The sequence below is a fragment of the Schistocerca serialis genome, chromosome 2 (assembly GCF_023864345.2).
Source record: "Schistocerca serialis cubense isolate TAMUIC-IGC-003099 chromosome 2, iqSchSeri2.2, whole genome shotgun sequence".
Classification (NCBI taxonomy): domain Eukaryota; kingdom Metazoa; phylum Arthropoda; class Insecta; order Orthoptera; family Acrididae; genus Schistocerca; species Schistocerca serialis.
This window is the reverse complement of record NC_064639.1, coordinates 542,873,489-542,890,589: the sequence shown is the minus strand read 5'-3', so window position 1 is coordinate 542,890,589 and position 17,101 is coordinate 542,873,489. Positions and strand designations below refer to the sequence as shown.

Here is a 17,101-nt window from a genome sequence, read left to right as displayed (position 1 = left end):
GAAGATTTACATCCACATTACTCCACAAGCCACTGTACGGTGCGTGGCAGAGAGTATCCTTTACCAGTACTAGTTATTTCCTATCCTGTTCTACTCGCAAATAAAAAGAGGGAAAAACGACTGTCTGTAAGCCTCCGTGCGATTCCTAACTTGTCTCATCTTCGTGGTCGTTACGCGAAACATCCGTTGGCGTCAGGGCAGTGGATCTGCAATCGGCGTCGAATGCCGGTTCTATGAATTTCCGCTGTAGTGCCTCGTAAAAAGGGCGTTGTCATCCCTACAGGAATTCCCATTTGAGTTCACGTGGTATCTCTATAATACTTGTGAGCTTTTCGAACATACCAGTAGCAAATCTAGCAGTACAGCTCTGAATTTTTTTGATGTCTTCCTTTAATCCGATCTGGTGATGTTAACCGGGGACCTAGAAACGACGGAGAGGCTCCGTCCCCGCCGCAGTCGCAGTGGTCCGCAACCACGACGACTACCACAGTCCACTTCACCTCTCCGCCGCCCCACACCGAACCCAGGGTTATTGTGCGATTTGGCCCCCGGTGGACTCCCCAGGGAACGTCTTACACCAGACGAGTGTAGCCCCTATGTTTGCGTGATAGAGTAATGGTGGTGTACGCGTACGTTGAGAACTTGTTAGCGCAGCAATCGCCGACATAGTGTAGCTGAGGCGGGATAAGGGAAACCAGCCCGCATTCGCCGAGTCAGATGGAAAACCGCCTAAAACCATCGACAGACTGGCCGGTTCACCGGACCTCGACACAAGCCCGCCGGGTGGATTCATGCCGGGGACCGGCGCTCCTTCCCGCTCGGAAAGCCGTGCGCTAGACCGCACGGCCAACAGGGCGGGCGTTCTGGTGGTACTCGAGCAGTACTCAAGAACAGTCACACTACTGCTGCATATGTCGTCCACTTGATACATCTTGTAAACGAAACTCTGTCCAAAAAGACCTCGTGAGGCCCAATGGTGCCGACCGACCGCCATGTCATCCTCTGCCGACAGGCGTTACCGAATGCGGATATGGAGGGGCATGCGTTCAGCGCCACACTCTCCCGGCTGTTTTCAGTTTTCGTAGCCAGAGCCGCCACTTCTCAGTCAAGTAATTCCTCAATTGGCGTCACGCGAGCTGAGTGCAACCTGCTTGCTAACAGCGCTCGGCAGACGCGGATGGTGACCCATAGAAGTGCTAGCCAAGCACAACAGCCCTTACTTTCGGCTATCTGATGGGAACCGGTGTTACCATTGTGGTAAGGCCGTTGGCTCACAGGTCTACACTTCCCCAATATTCTGCCCATAAAACGAAATCCAGAATTCTCATTTCCGACTATCAGCCTCACCTGTTCATTCTATTTCATACCGCTTTGAAACGCCTAGATATTTAATAGGTGTGACTGTGTCTAGTTGCACATTACTAATGCTGTATTCAAACGCTACAGGATTGTTTTTCCTACTCACCTGGATTCATTTACATTTTTCTACACCTAGAGCAAGCTGGTGGTGAATCCACCATACCAGTCAGAAATTCTAAGTCACCTTGCATCCCTCAACAGTCAGTTAAGGACGACACCTTCCTGTACAAGACAAAGTCGTCAGCAAACAGCCTCCGGTTGCTGCTCACCATGTCCGCCAGATCATTTATGTATATAGTGGTTAAAAATGGTTGAAATGGCTCTGAGCACTATGGGACTTAACTTCTAAGGTCGTCAGTCCCCTAGAACTTAGAACTACTTAAACCTAACTAACCTGAGGACATCACATACATCCATGCGCGAGGCAGGATTCGAAGCTGCGACCGTAGCGGTCACATGGTCCCAGACTGTAGCGCCTAGAACCGCTCGGCCACCTCGGCTGGCTATAGAGATGAAGAACAGTCCTATCACACGCCCATAGGGTACTCCTGACGATACCCTTGTCGCTGATGAACACTAGCCTTCGAGGACAACGTACTGTATTCAGTTACTTAAAGTCTTCGAGTGACTAACGTATATAGGAACCTTAACCGACACTCGTACCTTCCTTAACAGTCTGCAGTGTGCGCCGTGTCAAACGCTTTCCGGAACTCTAGGAATATGGAAACTCCCTGTTGTCCTCTATATATGGTTTGTAGGATGTCACGTGAAACAAGGTCAAGGTGAGTTTTGCACGAGCGATGCTTTCTAAATCCGTGCTGGTTTGTTGACAGAAGCTTTTCTGCCCCAAGGAAATTTATTATATTTGAACTCACAATGTGTTTAAGAATTCTGCAGGAATTCTCTTTCGTTCTGTTCTTTTCCCTTTCTTATTAGTAAAGAGAAAAATGGCGCGATGTGCAAGATAATATTCCTATGCAAGTTTTTGATGTTTTCACGGCATACTAATTGATCTAGAAAACTTTGAGATTTCAGTCGTTTAACCATTTTTGGAGCGGGCTGTAAAGATCTACGGTAAAGATTTGCTTTACACTCTTTATTTTGAGCTCCAAAAGCCTGTCTGCTCGAATAATGACCCACTGGAGAGCCCAAGACTTGGCGACCAAAACGCTATCTGGTAGAGGGACTATGAGAATCCCAGTTATGAATATTTGGTAGAAAATGATCAGTTTTGTAGACGCTTCTTTGGTTTCTGTGTACCAACGCGCCCAAAACTTCAACGATGGAATGTGCGAGTAAACTTGATGGTCGAAGAATAATACTTGAGTGCTCTTAAGTTGTTGCAAAGTTGTTATCAGCACAACAATTAATTATCCATATAGCAAACCGTAGTCCAGTCCAGCAGAGAGCAGCTAGGTTCCGGTAACGCGTCACGAGGAAAATGTCAACATCCTTTTCTCACTGAACGGTGTGGCAGTGGAGCTCCTGGCTACCGCTTATAAAGCTATTCTGGCCTGTAGATGAGGGGACCACCTGAGACCCCAGAGCGATCTCTATGCTGAGCTTCCACGCCTCGTAATCTCTTTGACTCCATCACATCGATAGCCACTGTCAGAATTAGTGTCGTTACCCCCTTAATACTGTTTCCACCAGCCTGCGTGTGCTGCACGTTTCGAGCCGCCGTTCACGGCGTTTGAGAGACGACCATCGACCTAGTGTAGCAAATATTTGATCCACCCGAAGAGCCGACTCGTTTTCATTGATCGACGGTCAAATCTGGATGGTCCCATGCCACTGCAATCGTAATTGACGATGTCGTTCGGTCCACATATGAACACGTAGGAGTGATCTGCTGCAGAGCTCCTTATTCCAACATTGTACGATAAACGCACTCCAAAACACTTGTGCGTGGACCAACATCGTGCTCTTTAGGAGGAGATGCCTCAGATCGCCATCTATCCTACTTTACAGAGCGGACAATCCTCCGAACCCCACGTTGTGTGAAGAGTCGTGGACGTCCAATCATTTAACGGCTAGTGGTTGTTTCACAGTCCTTCTACCTTCGCAGATGTTCATGACAGTGGCACTTGAAGATTTCACCAGTTTCGCCGTTTTCGAGACACTCGTTCACAGGGTCCACGTGATAATAATCTGCCCTTTGTCAAAGTCGCTCATCTCAGAGGATTTCGCCTGTTGTAGTCCATATCTTTTTTGCAGTCCGTATCTTTGCTAGAGTGATCATCCGTCCGTGTCTGCTCATAATTTTGTCACCGCATCACGTGGCCGCAACGCCACCATACGGCATCCAACGTCGCGGTTGGCAGTGCTCATAATGTTTTGGCTATCAGTGTTTATGTATCGGCTACTTATCTATGTGTACATAGAATAAATTTGATGACTTCTTCGACATGTGCAGTGTACATGTGTCGTGTGTGATGATGTAAGGCGCTTCTGTGCGTCTTATATGCTCGTAGGGTAAGCCGATTGGGCATGCATGTACATTAATAGATGATAGTGGAAGAAGTATCACACAGGCGCCCTTGATGTATGCTGTCGTGACGCGCACTATAAGAATGTTGTGTCACAGATTCTTGTCGGCAAGGGAGCAGTTCACTATCGCCAGTGCCGGAGTCCACATTTTATAAAGGTTAAACTTTCATTAAAGTTACATAAATCACTCTTGATACTTGATTCAATGGCTTCCCTAAAATTCGAATCCCAGAAGGGTGATAGAGATGCCAAAATCTGGATGTAGTCGTAGGTCATAGCGTGGCTAGTACGAATATCATCCCCGACCGTGGAAGATCTATGTTTGGGATGAGCCAAGTTAGGATAAGATATAAGTGTCTATAGTATCTTCCAAAAAGCACACGCGAAGACTGTGGATAGTATTAGTGGTTACTTATTTAAGTACAGTTACAGCTATCCATGGATCCAAAACGGGGGCGGAATTTCGTCGTCATATTTCTCATTAAGTCTCCCTCCCCCATAAAAAAAAGATGTTTATACTTTTACCTAGTGGTTTTGAAGTTACGTTACATTAATGTAAAAATCACTGCGGTAAGCAAATTATTATTGTTATTATTATTTCAAACATTTTATTTAAAACGAGACAAGAAGATTAGTGTTTTACATTCCGTGGACGACGAGGTCATTGGAGACGGATCACAATCCAGGATTACAGAAGGCTGGGGAAAGAAACAAGTCGCACCCATGTCGAAGGAACCGTCCCAGCATTTGCGTGGAGCGATTTAGGGAAATCGCAGAAAACCTAAATCTGGATGGCGGGACAAGGATTTGAACCGTTGTCTTCTTTAATGTGTCTATTGTGTTAACCAATGCGATACTTCGCTCTGTAACATTTTATAAATTTCGCTATTACGAAAACCTACTCATCTTCGGCTCTTTATGGGTGATGGTGAAGGTAAGTAATATTGTGACGGGAATGGTTTCATAAACACGTCGATAGCTAATTTCCTTCCCCGTCCTTTTAAAATTCCAGCAGGTGACCTGTAATAAGGCCACCGTTGACAGCTGTAGAATCGTATCTTTCTATTCCTCTTCATTCGTACAAGGTTACTAAGCCATGATGGTGTACTCTTTCTGGAATATGAGATGGTTATCTCCAAAATAGAAAATTTTGGAAATTTGTGCTAAGGTCTTATGGTACCAAACTGCTGAGGTCATCGGTCCCTAAGCTTACACACTACTTAATCTAACTTAAACTAAGTGACGCTAAGGACAACACACTTGCCCATGCCCGAGAGAGGGTTCAAACCTCCGACGGGGGCAGCCGCACGGACCGTGAGAAGGCGCCCTCGAGTGCGCGGCTACCCCGCGCGGCTCCAAAATAGACAAACTTGGCTTGGAAGAAGTTAACATTGGTGACATGTAGTTCTGCGGGTACCTCTCTCCGCTGCCAAGGTCACTGACTCTATTTAGCGCAGCGGCGCAAGGCTCTGGTGTACCCGATTCGTATCCCGGTAGCGAAAGACTTCCATAAACAAGCATTTGAGCGATGAAGGGACAGTCCGTTGCGGCGTACAGCTGACCACCATGATGTGCTCAAAAGAAGGAGATTCTCTCTCACGGTGTGACACCACACGACGCATTCAACGGCGATCTGCTCAACTGGTGGGTCGTTGAACTCGGCTCTTTCCTCGGTGCTATTCATAGGAAAGAGAACACGTGCCGGCACCAGCTTTCACCCTCTCGCTTCCTGTCATTTCCATACTCACCCGTAACAATAGAAACGTAACACTACACCGCACAGCCAGTTATCGAAGTCATCCGCGTGGCATAGAAACCCACAAAGCTCCCGAAAGGAAAGTAAACATTTCTCTGTATTTCAGCGACTCTACAAAAATACATCACGTCTACTGGATCCGAACTTTTGACTAGATGAAACATGTTTCGTAACTGCAGAATTTTGACTACATTTGACTTTGTTGCACACCTTAAACGTATATGTAAAAGATTCTTTGTAGTGTCTCTCCGGCATGAATGAAAACCGAGGATTGTAATGGAAGTAAGATACAAGCAGAGACAGTTCCTTTCTTTCTTTTGATTGAAGCTTGCATATATTGTACTATCGCAGGTTTTGTTTAAATAAAGAGTATGTCAGTCATTTCACTTGTAATTATTACTGTCATCGTACTCAACCTGCCGATGGAGGATACACTTATTCACCCGAAGCTACAGCAATTGTACTTACATCCGAAAAGTTTAAAGTAGGTTTCGACAGGTTGCAAATGGCTTCTATGGGAATAATCTTTATTTCAGTGACAATTTGAAGCCCTTGAATACACAAAATATTGACAGTAAATTATTAACTTATTACATCAAAATAATAAAATAATTATCTTGCACTACTGCATGCGTTTTGAAAAGATTTTCGTCCTTACTCAGTGCATGTAGCACAATACGATGTAGTTTTTTGTAACTGCATTTGGGCATTAGATGTTTTGTTACGGATACCCCACATCTCTTGCCTCTCTTACAGCAGAGGAATTTTAATGATTTTATCCAACTAGGTCCATTAGTTATTCAGGTATAGAGGGTTTGTTGAGGGTTATCCTTTTTACCTGTTCTCTCTCCCACATAAGCATCTATATCGCTTTAAAATGGAATTGTTTTGTCCAGCAAGTGCAATGGTCCGCATTCACGAAGGAAATAAAATGCGTCCTCAACATCATCTATGCTCAGAACGTACAAATACAAGCGCAATTACTGCTGCTCTCATCTGATCATAAACAAATAAAGCCTTGAGATATTTTCTCGAGCAGTGTATATGTGTCTTCTCTATAAATTATACTCTATGCGAGGAGCTCTGTAATTGCTAACAGTCGTTATGAATCGAACCGTATTTCATGTAGACGTCCACTCACGCATCAGCTTAAAGATCATGCTTGGAAAAGCTGGGAGCTATAAATTGCACTTATTTCTCTACAAGTACGCAGCGTGACAGGAAATTTATTTTTAACGAAAGGTCGTAGGATTCAATAATGATTACGCGTTTCTAGTTCCACTTGTCGAGAACAAAACAGAAGAGTCGTCTCTATTTCGGGAGTGCACTGAAAGACAGTGATATTTATTTGGTGACCTGTTTTATCCAGTACAGAGCATTATTATGATCCAGAGCAACTGCCGTTTGTTACATAGCAGACATACTCTCTGAGGATGAGTGGGCGAGATGTTCCATAGCTTACTATTGGGCGTTCTACAATCGTTGGAAATCGTATGGCAAAGAATACGTAGGTCGAAAACGGAGACTAATATTTTTCAGCTCATAGATTAATGTGTTCATGTGTACGGAATCTGGCAGTCCACCGAAGGGTTCCTGTCCTTTCATACGGCGCACTTTGCTGTTGTAAGATAGAAATCGTTTCGGTGAAGACGATCGCCATATGCTGATCTTGATTAACTACAACGTCAAGTTCAACATCTAGTACTTGTTGAGGCCGGAGCAAATGAACGAGATGACCAAAAATTCCACAGTAAGTAAAAAGACTTACCGCCATTTACACCAGGTCACTTCTTCGATTATTAATTGCAGAATGTTGATTCTGCGTGTGCTGCAGAATCGCATGAAACTCCTTTACGATGACTCATGAGTCATTAGACTCAAATTTGATATACGATCTCAGTTTGAGCTCTTTTGAGCCAGTACATACCGATAAAGAGTAGTGAACTTTTTACCTCAAGTAGATTACGAGCTTTCTCGTATAGATTTTAATGAGCACTTTCGACAAGGACTAAGGGCCTTTTACGTATGTATATTCCATTTGAACAGTTCTAATTAAAAGATAATCGACTGAATAATGTTGGTCGGTGGTCACGCATAATCGTTCCTAGTCTGTTATAAGTACCCATGCAGACTTCTACCGTTCTGTCGTTGGCTTTTTGTAGCTGTGGCATTTGTCTTCGGCAATGCTGCTCCGCTATAGGCATGAGGAAACGGTTTACAGGCAGCACTGATACGCAAATACTTGTGAAGTAACCTAAGGGTCGTCAGCCGTCTCTTCTCTGGTGTTTCCGTACGTAAGTGATTTTCTTGCATGTCTTTAAGGTGTATGTAAATTTTGAAAGGATGTTTTTGGCTCAGAAACGGGCAGCTCGGGCAATAAGTGGTGTAAGTTAGCGAACCTCTTGTCGACCTCTGTTTTCAAGTCTGGGTATGCTGACATTGGCCTCTCTCTCTCTCTCTCTCTCTGTCTCTGTCTCTCTGTCTCTCTCTCTGTCTCTCTCTCTCTCTCTCTCTCTCTCTGTCTCTGTCTCTCTGTCTCTCTCTCTCTCTCTCTCTCTCTCTGTCTCTCTCTCTCTCTCTCTCTCTCTCTCTCTCTCTCTCTCTCTCTCTCTCTCTATATATATATATATATATATATATATATATATATATATATATGAAGAGCTTCCTCATGGGTCACTCCTGCTATTCTGCCGAGGAGTTCCTTGAAAAATTAAGCTGATTCATATGTTATATTGTTGACTGCGTTTACTTAAACCTATTGCTTGACTTTTTTGGGTTGATAAATATTTAATTTTATCTGTTATTACATTTATGTTGTAATTTCATGTACTGACACGTTCCATGACCTTGGAGACTTTCTCCTCAATTTCGATCTACGGAGCTAAACGTGTAAATAAATAAATAAATATTAACACCACAGATCCTGTAAGAAAATACTTTGATTTTCACTGGCGATTATGTTTATCAAACGCCATCAGGTGACAAGTCGCTGGGGCAGCGTAGAGAACTTTTCACTTATCCGAACAGATGAAGTAGAAATTAGCTCTGTACCTAGCCTGCCAAAGCATTTCACAAGGTCCTGACGGGTCTCTCCCGATAACATTCGATGAACTTAACCATTGCTGAAGGTTAAAAAATTCTTTTAGCAGGGCGGAGGCGGTTATTTACATATACCTTAAACTAAATCGTCTGGACTAACGGGATGGACAACTACGCACGAAAGGGGTTGGAAAGAAAGAGAGAGAGAACAGAAAAAACTTCCATCAGAAGTACACAGTTATTCACATAGATGCTTTGACAGTATACTGTATTATACTTACTGTTTCAAGGTATTAGGTGCAAATTTTTTGGAAAATCCAGATCAATCTCCAGATTTGGCACTGAGGTTACCGACCTACCGTTGCTCCCATATCCGTAGACGCACTTAGCCGCATCGAAGAGGTGTTCGCAGCTATGGAGACGTGTTTTATATCTGTTATAAGATCACGCTTATAACCTACTGTAAAATCACTGGTCGGAGTGTACTGACCTAAAAGGCGACCGTGTTAAAAATAATGCGTTTTTGACATCAGAAAATAACTTTCGCTCTCAGATTCTACGGCTTTCTGCTTGCACTTATACGTAATGTTAAGCGTTATTAATAGAATGACATGAGAAAAGAACTGAAGAAATTTTGCTTTTCTGGCAGCAAAACAAGGGGCGTCATAAGGAGAAGATAAGCAATCAAAGAAGACATTCCTCGCAACAAAAAAACTTATCAGACATAGACCATAGACTGAGGAAGAGATTTCTGAGAATGTACGTTTGGAATATAATAACAATAACGTATGGCAATAAATCATGTACTCTAAGATAGCGGGAAAGGAAGAGATTTGAAGCATCTGTAAAAAAAAAAAAAATTCGTATTTTTCAAGCATTGTAAAATTTCAATTTCGTTGTGGAATCGACTCACTCCAGAACAGCTAGACAAATTGCATTGATCTACAAAAGAACTAAGTAAGAATCAGCACATAGGCCTATTTAACTCATGAAACTGGAATGCACATGTAAACCTCCAAAGGTCGCGTGTTATTTACTTTGTTACTAGTTTTACACTACAGGAGAGAGCATCAGCAGATATCACTGCACTGATGGCAAAACGTTACGGATTTAAAACTCTGCTCAGCACGGCCATTATCTTAAAGTGCGACATGTGGCGGTTTATTTGTTCATTACTTCCTAACTGTCGGTATGTCCCCTGTGATTCTCTAAGGACCTGTGTTCCATTGCCGGGTCCTAGAATTTTCAGATTTTCATTCCTGATCCAAGCTCTTCAACGCAGAGCAGCACTTGGATCGAAGTTTCTCAGTTACTTGTCGGCTTTATTCCAATCTTCCCCCAACGATTTTTACCTGCTGCAATTTCCTCTAGCGCCATGAACATTATGCTTTTATATATTAACACATGTCCTATCATTGCGCCCCTTCTACCAGTCTACATTTTCCACATATTCCTTTCTTCTCCTCCATATTTATGAACTTCCCAGCGCACCTAACACTTTTAACATGATTTTAGGGCACCACATCCCAAACGCTTCGATTCTCTTCTTCTGGAGTTTCCCTAAAGTCCCTGTTTCAGTTCCATAGAACGCCGTGCTCTAAACGTGTATTCACAAAAATTTTTTCCTCAAATGAAGGTCAATGGTTGATACTAGCAGCACTCTTTGGCTACGCTGTTCTGCCTCTCACGTCATCGTAGCTTCATCTGTCACGCGTAATTTTGCTTCCAACGTAGCAGAAGTACCTCTCCTACCTCACGTTCCCCAGTTTAGATATTACGTCTGTCGCTAACCTCTTTTCTGCTACACCTTATTACCTCCGTCTTTCTTCTTTCCATTCAACAGACCCCAGTTATTCTCACTCACTTCCAGCGAGGGTAGTAACATCATTAATGTATCTTATCACTGGTATCAATTCACCCTGAATTTTAATCGCACTCCTGCACCTTACTTTTCTTTCTGCCCGTATGCTTAGCTGGGTGGTAACGTTTTCGCCTCCCATGCAAGCAGGCCCGGGTTCGATTCCCGATCGGGGTTTAGATTTTCTCCCCTCGGGGACTGGGTGTTGTGTTATGTTTCCGGAAATGCATATTTGCCACGGTAGATGGCGCTCACGAATGACAGTTCCTCTGACCACGTGTTGTGTGTTGAAAGCCGTATGATTGACGCAACGTACCGTAAACAGCAGAGCGGTTCGTCGGTAAAGAGTACTGTGATGGTCTGGTGCGTAAACCATCGACAGAAAGGTTTCCCGTAGAGGGAAATCAACTGCTAATAATTCTTGCACTGGTTGCTAGTAACAGGGATAGTAGCCGTTGTCATGCAGGATACGCATAATCGCGCTTTAGATTGCACTATGTTGGCTGCCCACTTGCTGGAGATTGTACTAGCATTCGTCTCAATATCCTGTGGAATATGGTCCTCCCAATCCGGTGGACACACAGTCCGTCGTCTCCTTGGCTTTCCTATGTACGAAAGGACCCATGATCACACAAACGCCCGAAAAGGGCTTGAAATGTTGTCTGATGTGGTTGGTGTCTGTGGGGGTACTTCTTTTGGTATATCTCTGCTGCCTTTCGACCGTTTCCATCTGCTTGGCCATACGCAGAAACCATCTCGGGTTGTTTCCGACATGAATACCGGATCATCCGTCTGCTTATAGTATGCTACGTCAATCACACAGCTTTCATCATACAAGTAACACACAGCACGTGGTCAGAGGAACTTTCGTTTGTCAGTGGCACCTACCGTGGTAACGATGCATTTCCGGAGACATGTCGTAGCATTTTTTTCCTCCTTTTGCAGTCAAGAATCGGTGCCAGCATTTTGTCGGTTTTATTGATGTTCATCCTGTATTCTTTTTCGCCTATGTTTTATGCCAATGTGAGGTCAGCTTCCAACGTAAGTGACATAGAAGTAGACATCCTCGGAGTAGTGAAGCAACTTAAATCACTTAACAGAAGCAACTCTTGTGGTCAAGACTGTCTAACAGTTAGGTTCTTTCAGAGTATGTTGATACAATAGTTCCATAGTTAGCAACCATATACAACCGATCGGTCGACAAAAGATCCGTACCCAAAGACTGGAAAGCTGCACAGGTCAAACCAATATTCAAGAAAGGTAGTAGGAGTAATCCACTAAATTACAGGCCCATATCATTAACGTCGATATGCAGAAGGATTTTGGAACACATACTGTGTTCGAACTTTATGAATTACCTAGAAAAAACCGGGCTATTGACACACGGTCAACACGGATTCAGAAAGTATTGTTCTTCTGAAGCAGAACTAGCTCTTTAATCGCACGAAGTGTTGAGTGCTATCGACAAGGGATTTCAAATTGGTTACGTATTTCTGGATTTCCTGAAGGCTTTTGACACTGTACTACACAAGCGGCTTGTAGTGCTTATGGAATATGGCCTCAATTATATGATTGGACTTCCTGTCAGAGAGATGGCAGTTCATAGTAATTGGCGGAAAGTCGTCGAGTAAAACAGAAGTGGTTTCTGGTGTTCTCCAAGGTAATGTGATATGTTCTTTGCTGTTCCTTATCTATATTAACTATTTGGAAGTCAACGTGAGCAGTCATCTTAGGTTGTTTGCATGCTGTTGTTTATCGACTAGTGAAGCCGCCAGAAGGTCATAACAAATTGCAAAGCGATTTAGGATAGATATCTATATGATGCGAAAATTGGAAATTGACCCTAAATAACGAATAGTGTGAGGTCATCCACATGAGTGGAAAAAGGTATCAAACTTCGGTTACACGATAAATCAATCAAATCTAAAGGCTGTAAATTCAACTATATATCTAGGAACTACAATTACGAACACCTTAAACTGGAGGGAACTCATAGAAAATGTCGTGGGGAAGGCGAACCAAAGACAGTGTTTTATTGGCTGAACACTTAGAATATGCAACAGATCTACAAAAGAGACTGCCTACACTAAGCCTGTTCGTCCTTTTTAGAATACTGCTGCTCGTTGCGGGATCCTTACCAGATAGGATTGACGGGGTACATCGAAAAAGAGGAGAGAAAGTGGCACTGAAATGACACAGGATTTGGGGTGGACATCATTAAAAGAAAGGCGTTTTTCGTTGTGGCGGAATCTTCTCACGAAATGTCAATCACCAACTCTCTCCTCCGAATGCTATAATATTTGATTGATGCCGACCCACATACGGAGAAACGATCACCGTAATAAAATAAGGGAACTCAGAGCTCGCACGGAAATATATAGGCGTTCTTTTCTTCCGCGCGCTACACGAGATTGAAGTAATAGAGCATTGTGAAGGTGATCTGATGAACCCTCTGTGTGATTTGCAGAGTATCCATGTAGGAATAATTATGAAAAATCCGCCTCGATTGCACAAACTACCTGGCGTTTACCTAGGTTTCAGCGTGGGTAACTACGCCTTCTTCAGAACAAATATAAAACAGCTTGCCTAAATAGGCATAGTCAAAGGCTAGGTGTAGATTTTAGCCTCTGACTATGCCTTTTTAGGCAAACTGTTTTATATTTGTTCGGGCGTGGTTACCCACGCTGAAACCTAGGTAACCACCAGGTAGTTTGTGCAATCGAGGCGGATTTTTCATAATTATATCGATACTTACGATTGCTGACGAGCTGCAATGCTGAAAGTTCTTATATCCATGTAGATGTAGAGGATATACGTGATTAAAGGGACGATATGTGAAAGTAGACTGACCGAGTCGCTTGGAGATCTCCGAGTTGTGCATCTTGGGGTTCTCCTGGGCGATCTTGCGGCGCTGGAGGCGCGACCAGACCATGAAGGCGTTCATGGGCCGCTTGATGTGGTCGTCCTGCGCCTTCTTGGCGGCGGCGGCGGCGGCGGCAGCGGAGTGCGGCTGCGCAGAGCCGAGGCCGGCCATGACGGCGGCGGCGGCCGACGCGGACACGGCCACCGAGGCGGAGACGGCGGGCGGCGCGGACACCGGCACCGACACGGCGGGCAGCGCCGGCCCGTGGCGCGCGCCCAGCGCCTCGTAGCCCACCGGCTCGCACATCGCACCGGCCGCCCTGCAACACGCGCCGCCGCCGCTCAGTCGCGCACCGCACTCCCGCCGTCGTCAGCATTGTAATCCACTCTTCCCACACCACTGGTCCGCAAACGGAGCTTTGTGGCCACCCCTTACTGTAGTACAATTAATACTACCACGGCCAGTTTTTACTTCTGTTTAGTTCACGTCGTCCTCAGCAGCATTTGAAACCACTCTTCGCACAAGACTGGTCCACAAATTGAGCCTTGAGGACACCCCGTCTCTTATAATACAATTAATGCTTTCGCGGGCGGTGTTTACTTCTGCCCAGTTCAGCTCGTTGACTGTAGGATTATAAAACGCTTTTCCAAAACTAGCCCTCTAACAGAGACTCGTGGACACTATAATAAAATTAAGGTGGTCGTAGATAATGTTTACTTCTGTTCAGGTCACCTCGTCTTCAGAATGAAACAGAACCTTGTGTACACCTCTTAATATAATATGGTAATGAAGGTAATGAGAAGTAGTAGAAATGAGAACAGCGAGAAACTTCCCATCAGGATTGATGGTCACGAAGTCAATGAAGTTAAGGAATTCTGCTACATAGGCAGTAAAATAACCAATGACGGACGGAGCAAGGAGGACATCAAAAGCAGACTCGCTATGCAAAAAAGGCATTTCTGGCCAAGAGAAGTATACTAATATCAAATACCGGCCTTAATTTGAGGAAGAAATTTCTGAGGATGTACGTCTGGAGTACAGCATTGTATGGTAGTGAAACGTGGACTGTGGGAAAACCGGAACAGAAGAGAATCGAAGCATTTGAGATGTGGTACTATAGACGAATGTTGAAAATTAGGTGGACTGATAAGGTAAGGAATGAGGAGGTTCTACGCAGAATCGGAGAGGAACGGAATATGTGGAAAACACTAATAAGGAGAAGGGACAGAATGATAGGACAACTGCTAAGACGTGAGGGAATGACTTCCATGGTACTAGAGGGAGCTGTAGAGGGCAAAAACTGTAGAGGGAGACAGAGATTGGAATACGTCAAGCAAATAATTGAGGACGTAGGTTGCAAGTGCTACTCTGAGATGAAGAGGTTAGCACAGGAAAGGAATTTGTGGCGGGCCGCATCAGACCAGTCAGTAGACTGATGATAAAAAAAAAAGGCTGTGTTGGTCACTGTTTACTTCTGCTCAGTTCGTCTCGTCGTCATAAGGATTATAAAACCGTCTTCGCACAAGACTGGTCCGCCGACAGAGCTTTGTGCACACCCTACCTTCTTATTTTATATATATATATATATATATATATATATATATATATATATATATATATTTTTTAATTTTTTTCAGTAATCAGTCTTATGAAGGGTTTGATGCGGACCTCAACGAGTTCTTCTCCAGTGCTAACCTCGTCATTCCCCAGTAGCATTTGCACCCTATTGTCTCAGTTATCTCTTCGATGTATTTCTATCTCAACTTCCTCTAGCACCATTTAAGTTATTCCTTGATGTCTTAACACGTCTCCTATCACCCTCCCTGTTCATCTTGTGTGATCTATACGTATCCTTCTTCGCCAATTCTTCGGAGAATTTCCTCATACGTTACTTCATTAAATCGCATAATTTTCAACATTATTCTGCAGCACCGCAACCCAAATGCTTCGATACTCTTGTGTTTCGGTTTTACCACTGTCCATGATTCACACTCATACAATGCTGTGCTCCAAATGTACATTCTCAAATTAAGGCCTACCTTTGATACCATTAGCCTTCTTTTGCTCTCCGGCCGATGTGGCCGAGCGGTTCTAGGCGCTACAGTCTGGAACCGCTCGACCGCTACGGTCGCAGGTTCGAATCCTTCCTCGGGCATGGATGTGTGTGATGTCCTTAGGTTAGTTAGGTTTAAATAGTTCTAAGTCAAGGGGACTGATGACCTCAGAAGTTAAGTCCCATAGTGCTCAGAGCCATTTGCACCATTTTTTTCTTTTGGTCATGAATGCCCTCTAAACCTGTCCTAGTCTGTTTCCTTATATAATCCCTGCTTCGTCCGTCTTTAGTTATTTTCCTCCCAGGCTAGGAAAATTCCTTGCGTTTGTCTAGTTCGTGATCACCAATTTTTATGCTAAACTTCTTGCTATCCTCATTTCCACCGCTTCGCATTACTTCCTGTCTTTTCCTGGTTTACTCTCAAGCCATATTCTGCACCCATTAGACTACTCCATTCAACAGATTCTGTAAATCTTCTTAACCGTCACTGAGGATAGCAATATCATCAGCGAAACTTATCACTGATATCCTCTCACCCTGAGTTTTCATCCCCCTCCTGAACCTTTCTTTTAATTCTATCGTTGTTTCTTAGATGTACAGACTGAACAAGCAGACCGAAAGACTACGCCCCTGTCTTAAACCGTTTTTAATTCGAGCACTTTCTTCTTGGTCTTCCAGTCTTATTGTTCTCCTTTGGTTCTCACAGTCCCTATTATAATATAATTAAGATTGTCATCGTCGGTATTTACTTCTGCTCAGTTAACCTCGTTGACAGCAGCATGATAAACCGTTCTCCACACGACTGGTCCATAAACAGAGCCCTATGGTGACCCCTCCTATAACACAATTAAGACTTTCATTAGCCGTTTTTAGCTCTGTTAACTTCCAGTCACCTCATGGCTGCAAACACAATAAGCAATTCTTCATTTAAAACTGGTCCACAAACAGAACCTTGTAGACACACCTTCCTACAACACAATTAAGTCTTCCACGGTCGGCGTTTAATTCTTTTAAAACAGCAGCAGCATGATAAACCGTTCTCCACACGACTGGTCCATAAACAGAGCCCTATGGTGACCCCTCCTATAACACAATTAAGACTTTCATTAGCCGTTTTTAGCTCTGTTAACTTCCAGTCACCTCATGGCTGCAAACACAATAAGCAATTCTTCATTTAAAACTGGTCCACAAACAGAACCTTGTAGACACACCTTCCTACAACACAATTAAGTCTTCCACGGTCGGCGTTTAATTCTTTTAAAACAGCAGCAGCATGATAAACCGTTCTCCACACGACTGATCCATAAACAGAGCCCTACGGTCACCCCCTCCTATAACACAATTAAGACTTTCATTAGCCGTTTTTAGCTCTGTTAACTTCCAGTCACTTCATGGCTGCAAACACAATAAGCAATTCTTCATTTAAAACTGGTCCACAAACAGAACCTTGTGGACACACCTTCCTACAACACAATTAAGTCTTCCACGGTCGGCGTTTAATTATTTTAAAACTAAGTGCTGAGATACTGTGGACTGTTGAAGAAGAGACTAGCAGTTGAGCCTAAATGTAAAGAAATGTAATGTATTGAGCATAAATAGGCAAACAGAACCACTACTGTTCGGTTACACCTTAGGCAACAAATCCCAAGAAGGGGAAACTATCAAAAAAGAACTAGGAGT

At 43.8% G+C, this 17,101-nt stretch overlaps 1 protein-coding gene across 1 annotated transcript in view; it reads right to left on the bottom strand.

Moving 5' to 3' along the window:
* LOC126456194 (transcription factor SOX-3-like) overlaps positions 1–17,101 on the bottom strand; it is a 270,067-nt gene that overhangs the window by 156,774 nt on the left and 96,192 nt on the right. The window contains exons 3-4 of the mRNA XM_050091947.1: positions 13,613–13,687; positions 13,356–13,525 (exon numbers count right to left, since the gene is read on the bottom strand). Coding sequence (XP_049947904.1) covers positions 13,356–13,525; positions 13,613–13,687 — 245 coding nt within the window. The remainder of the gene's footprint in view (positions 1–13,355; positions 13,526–13,612; positions 13,688–17,101) is intronic.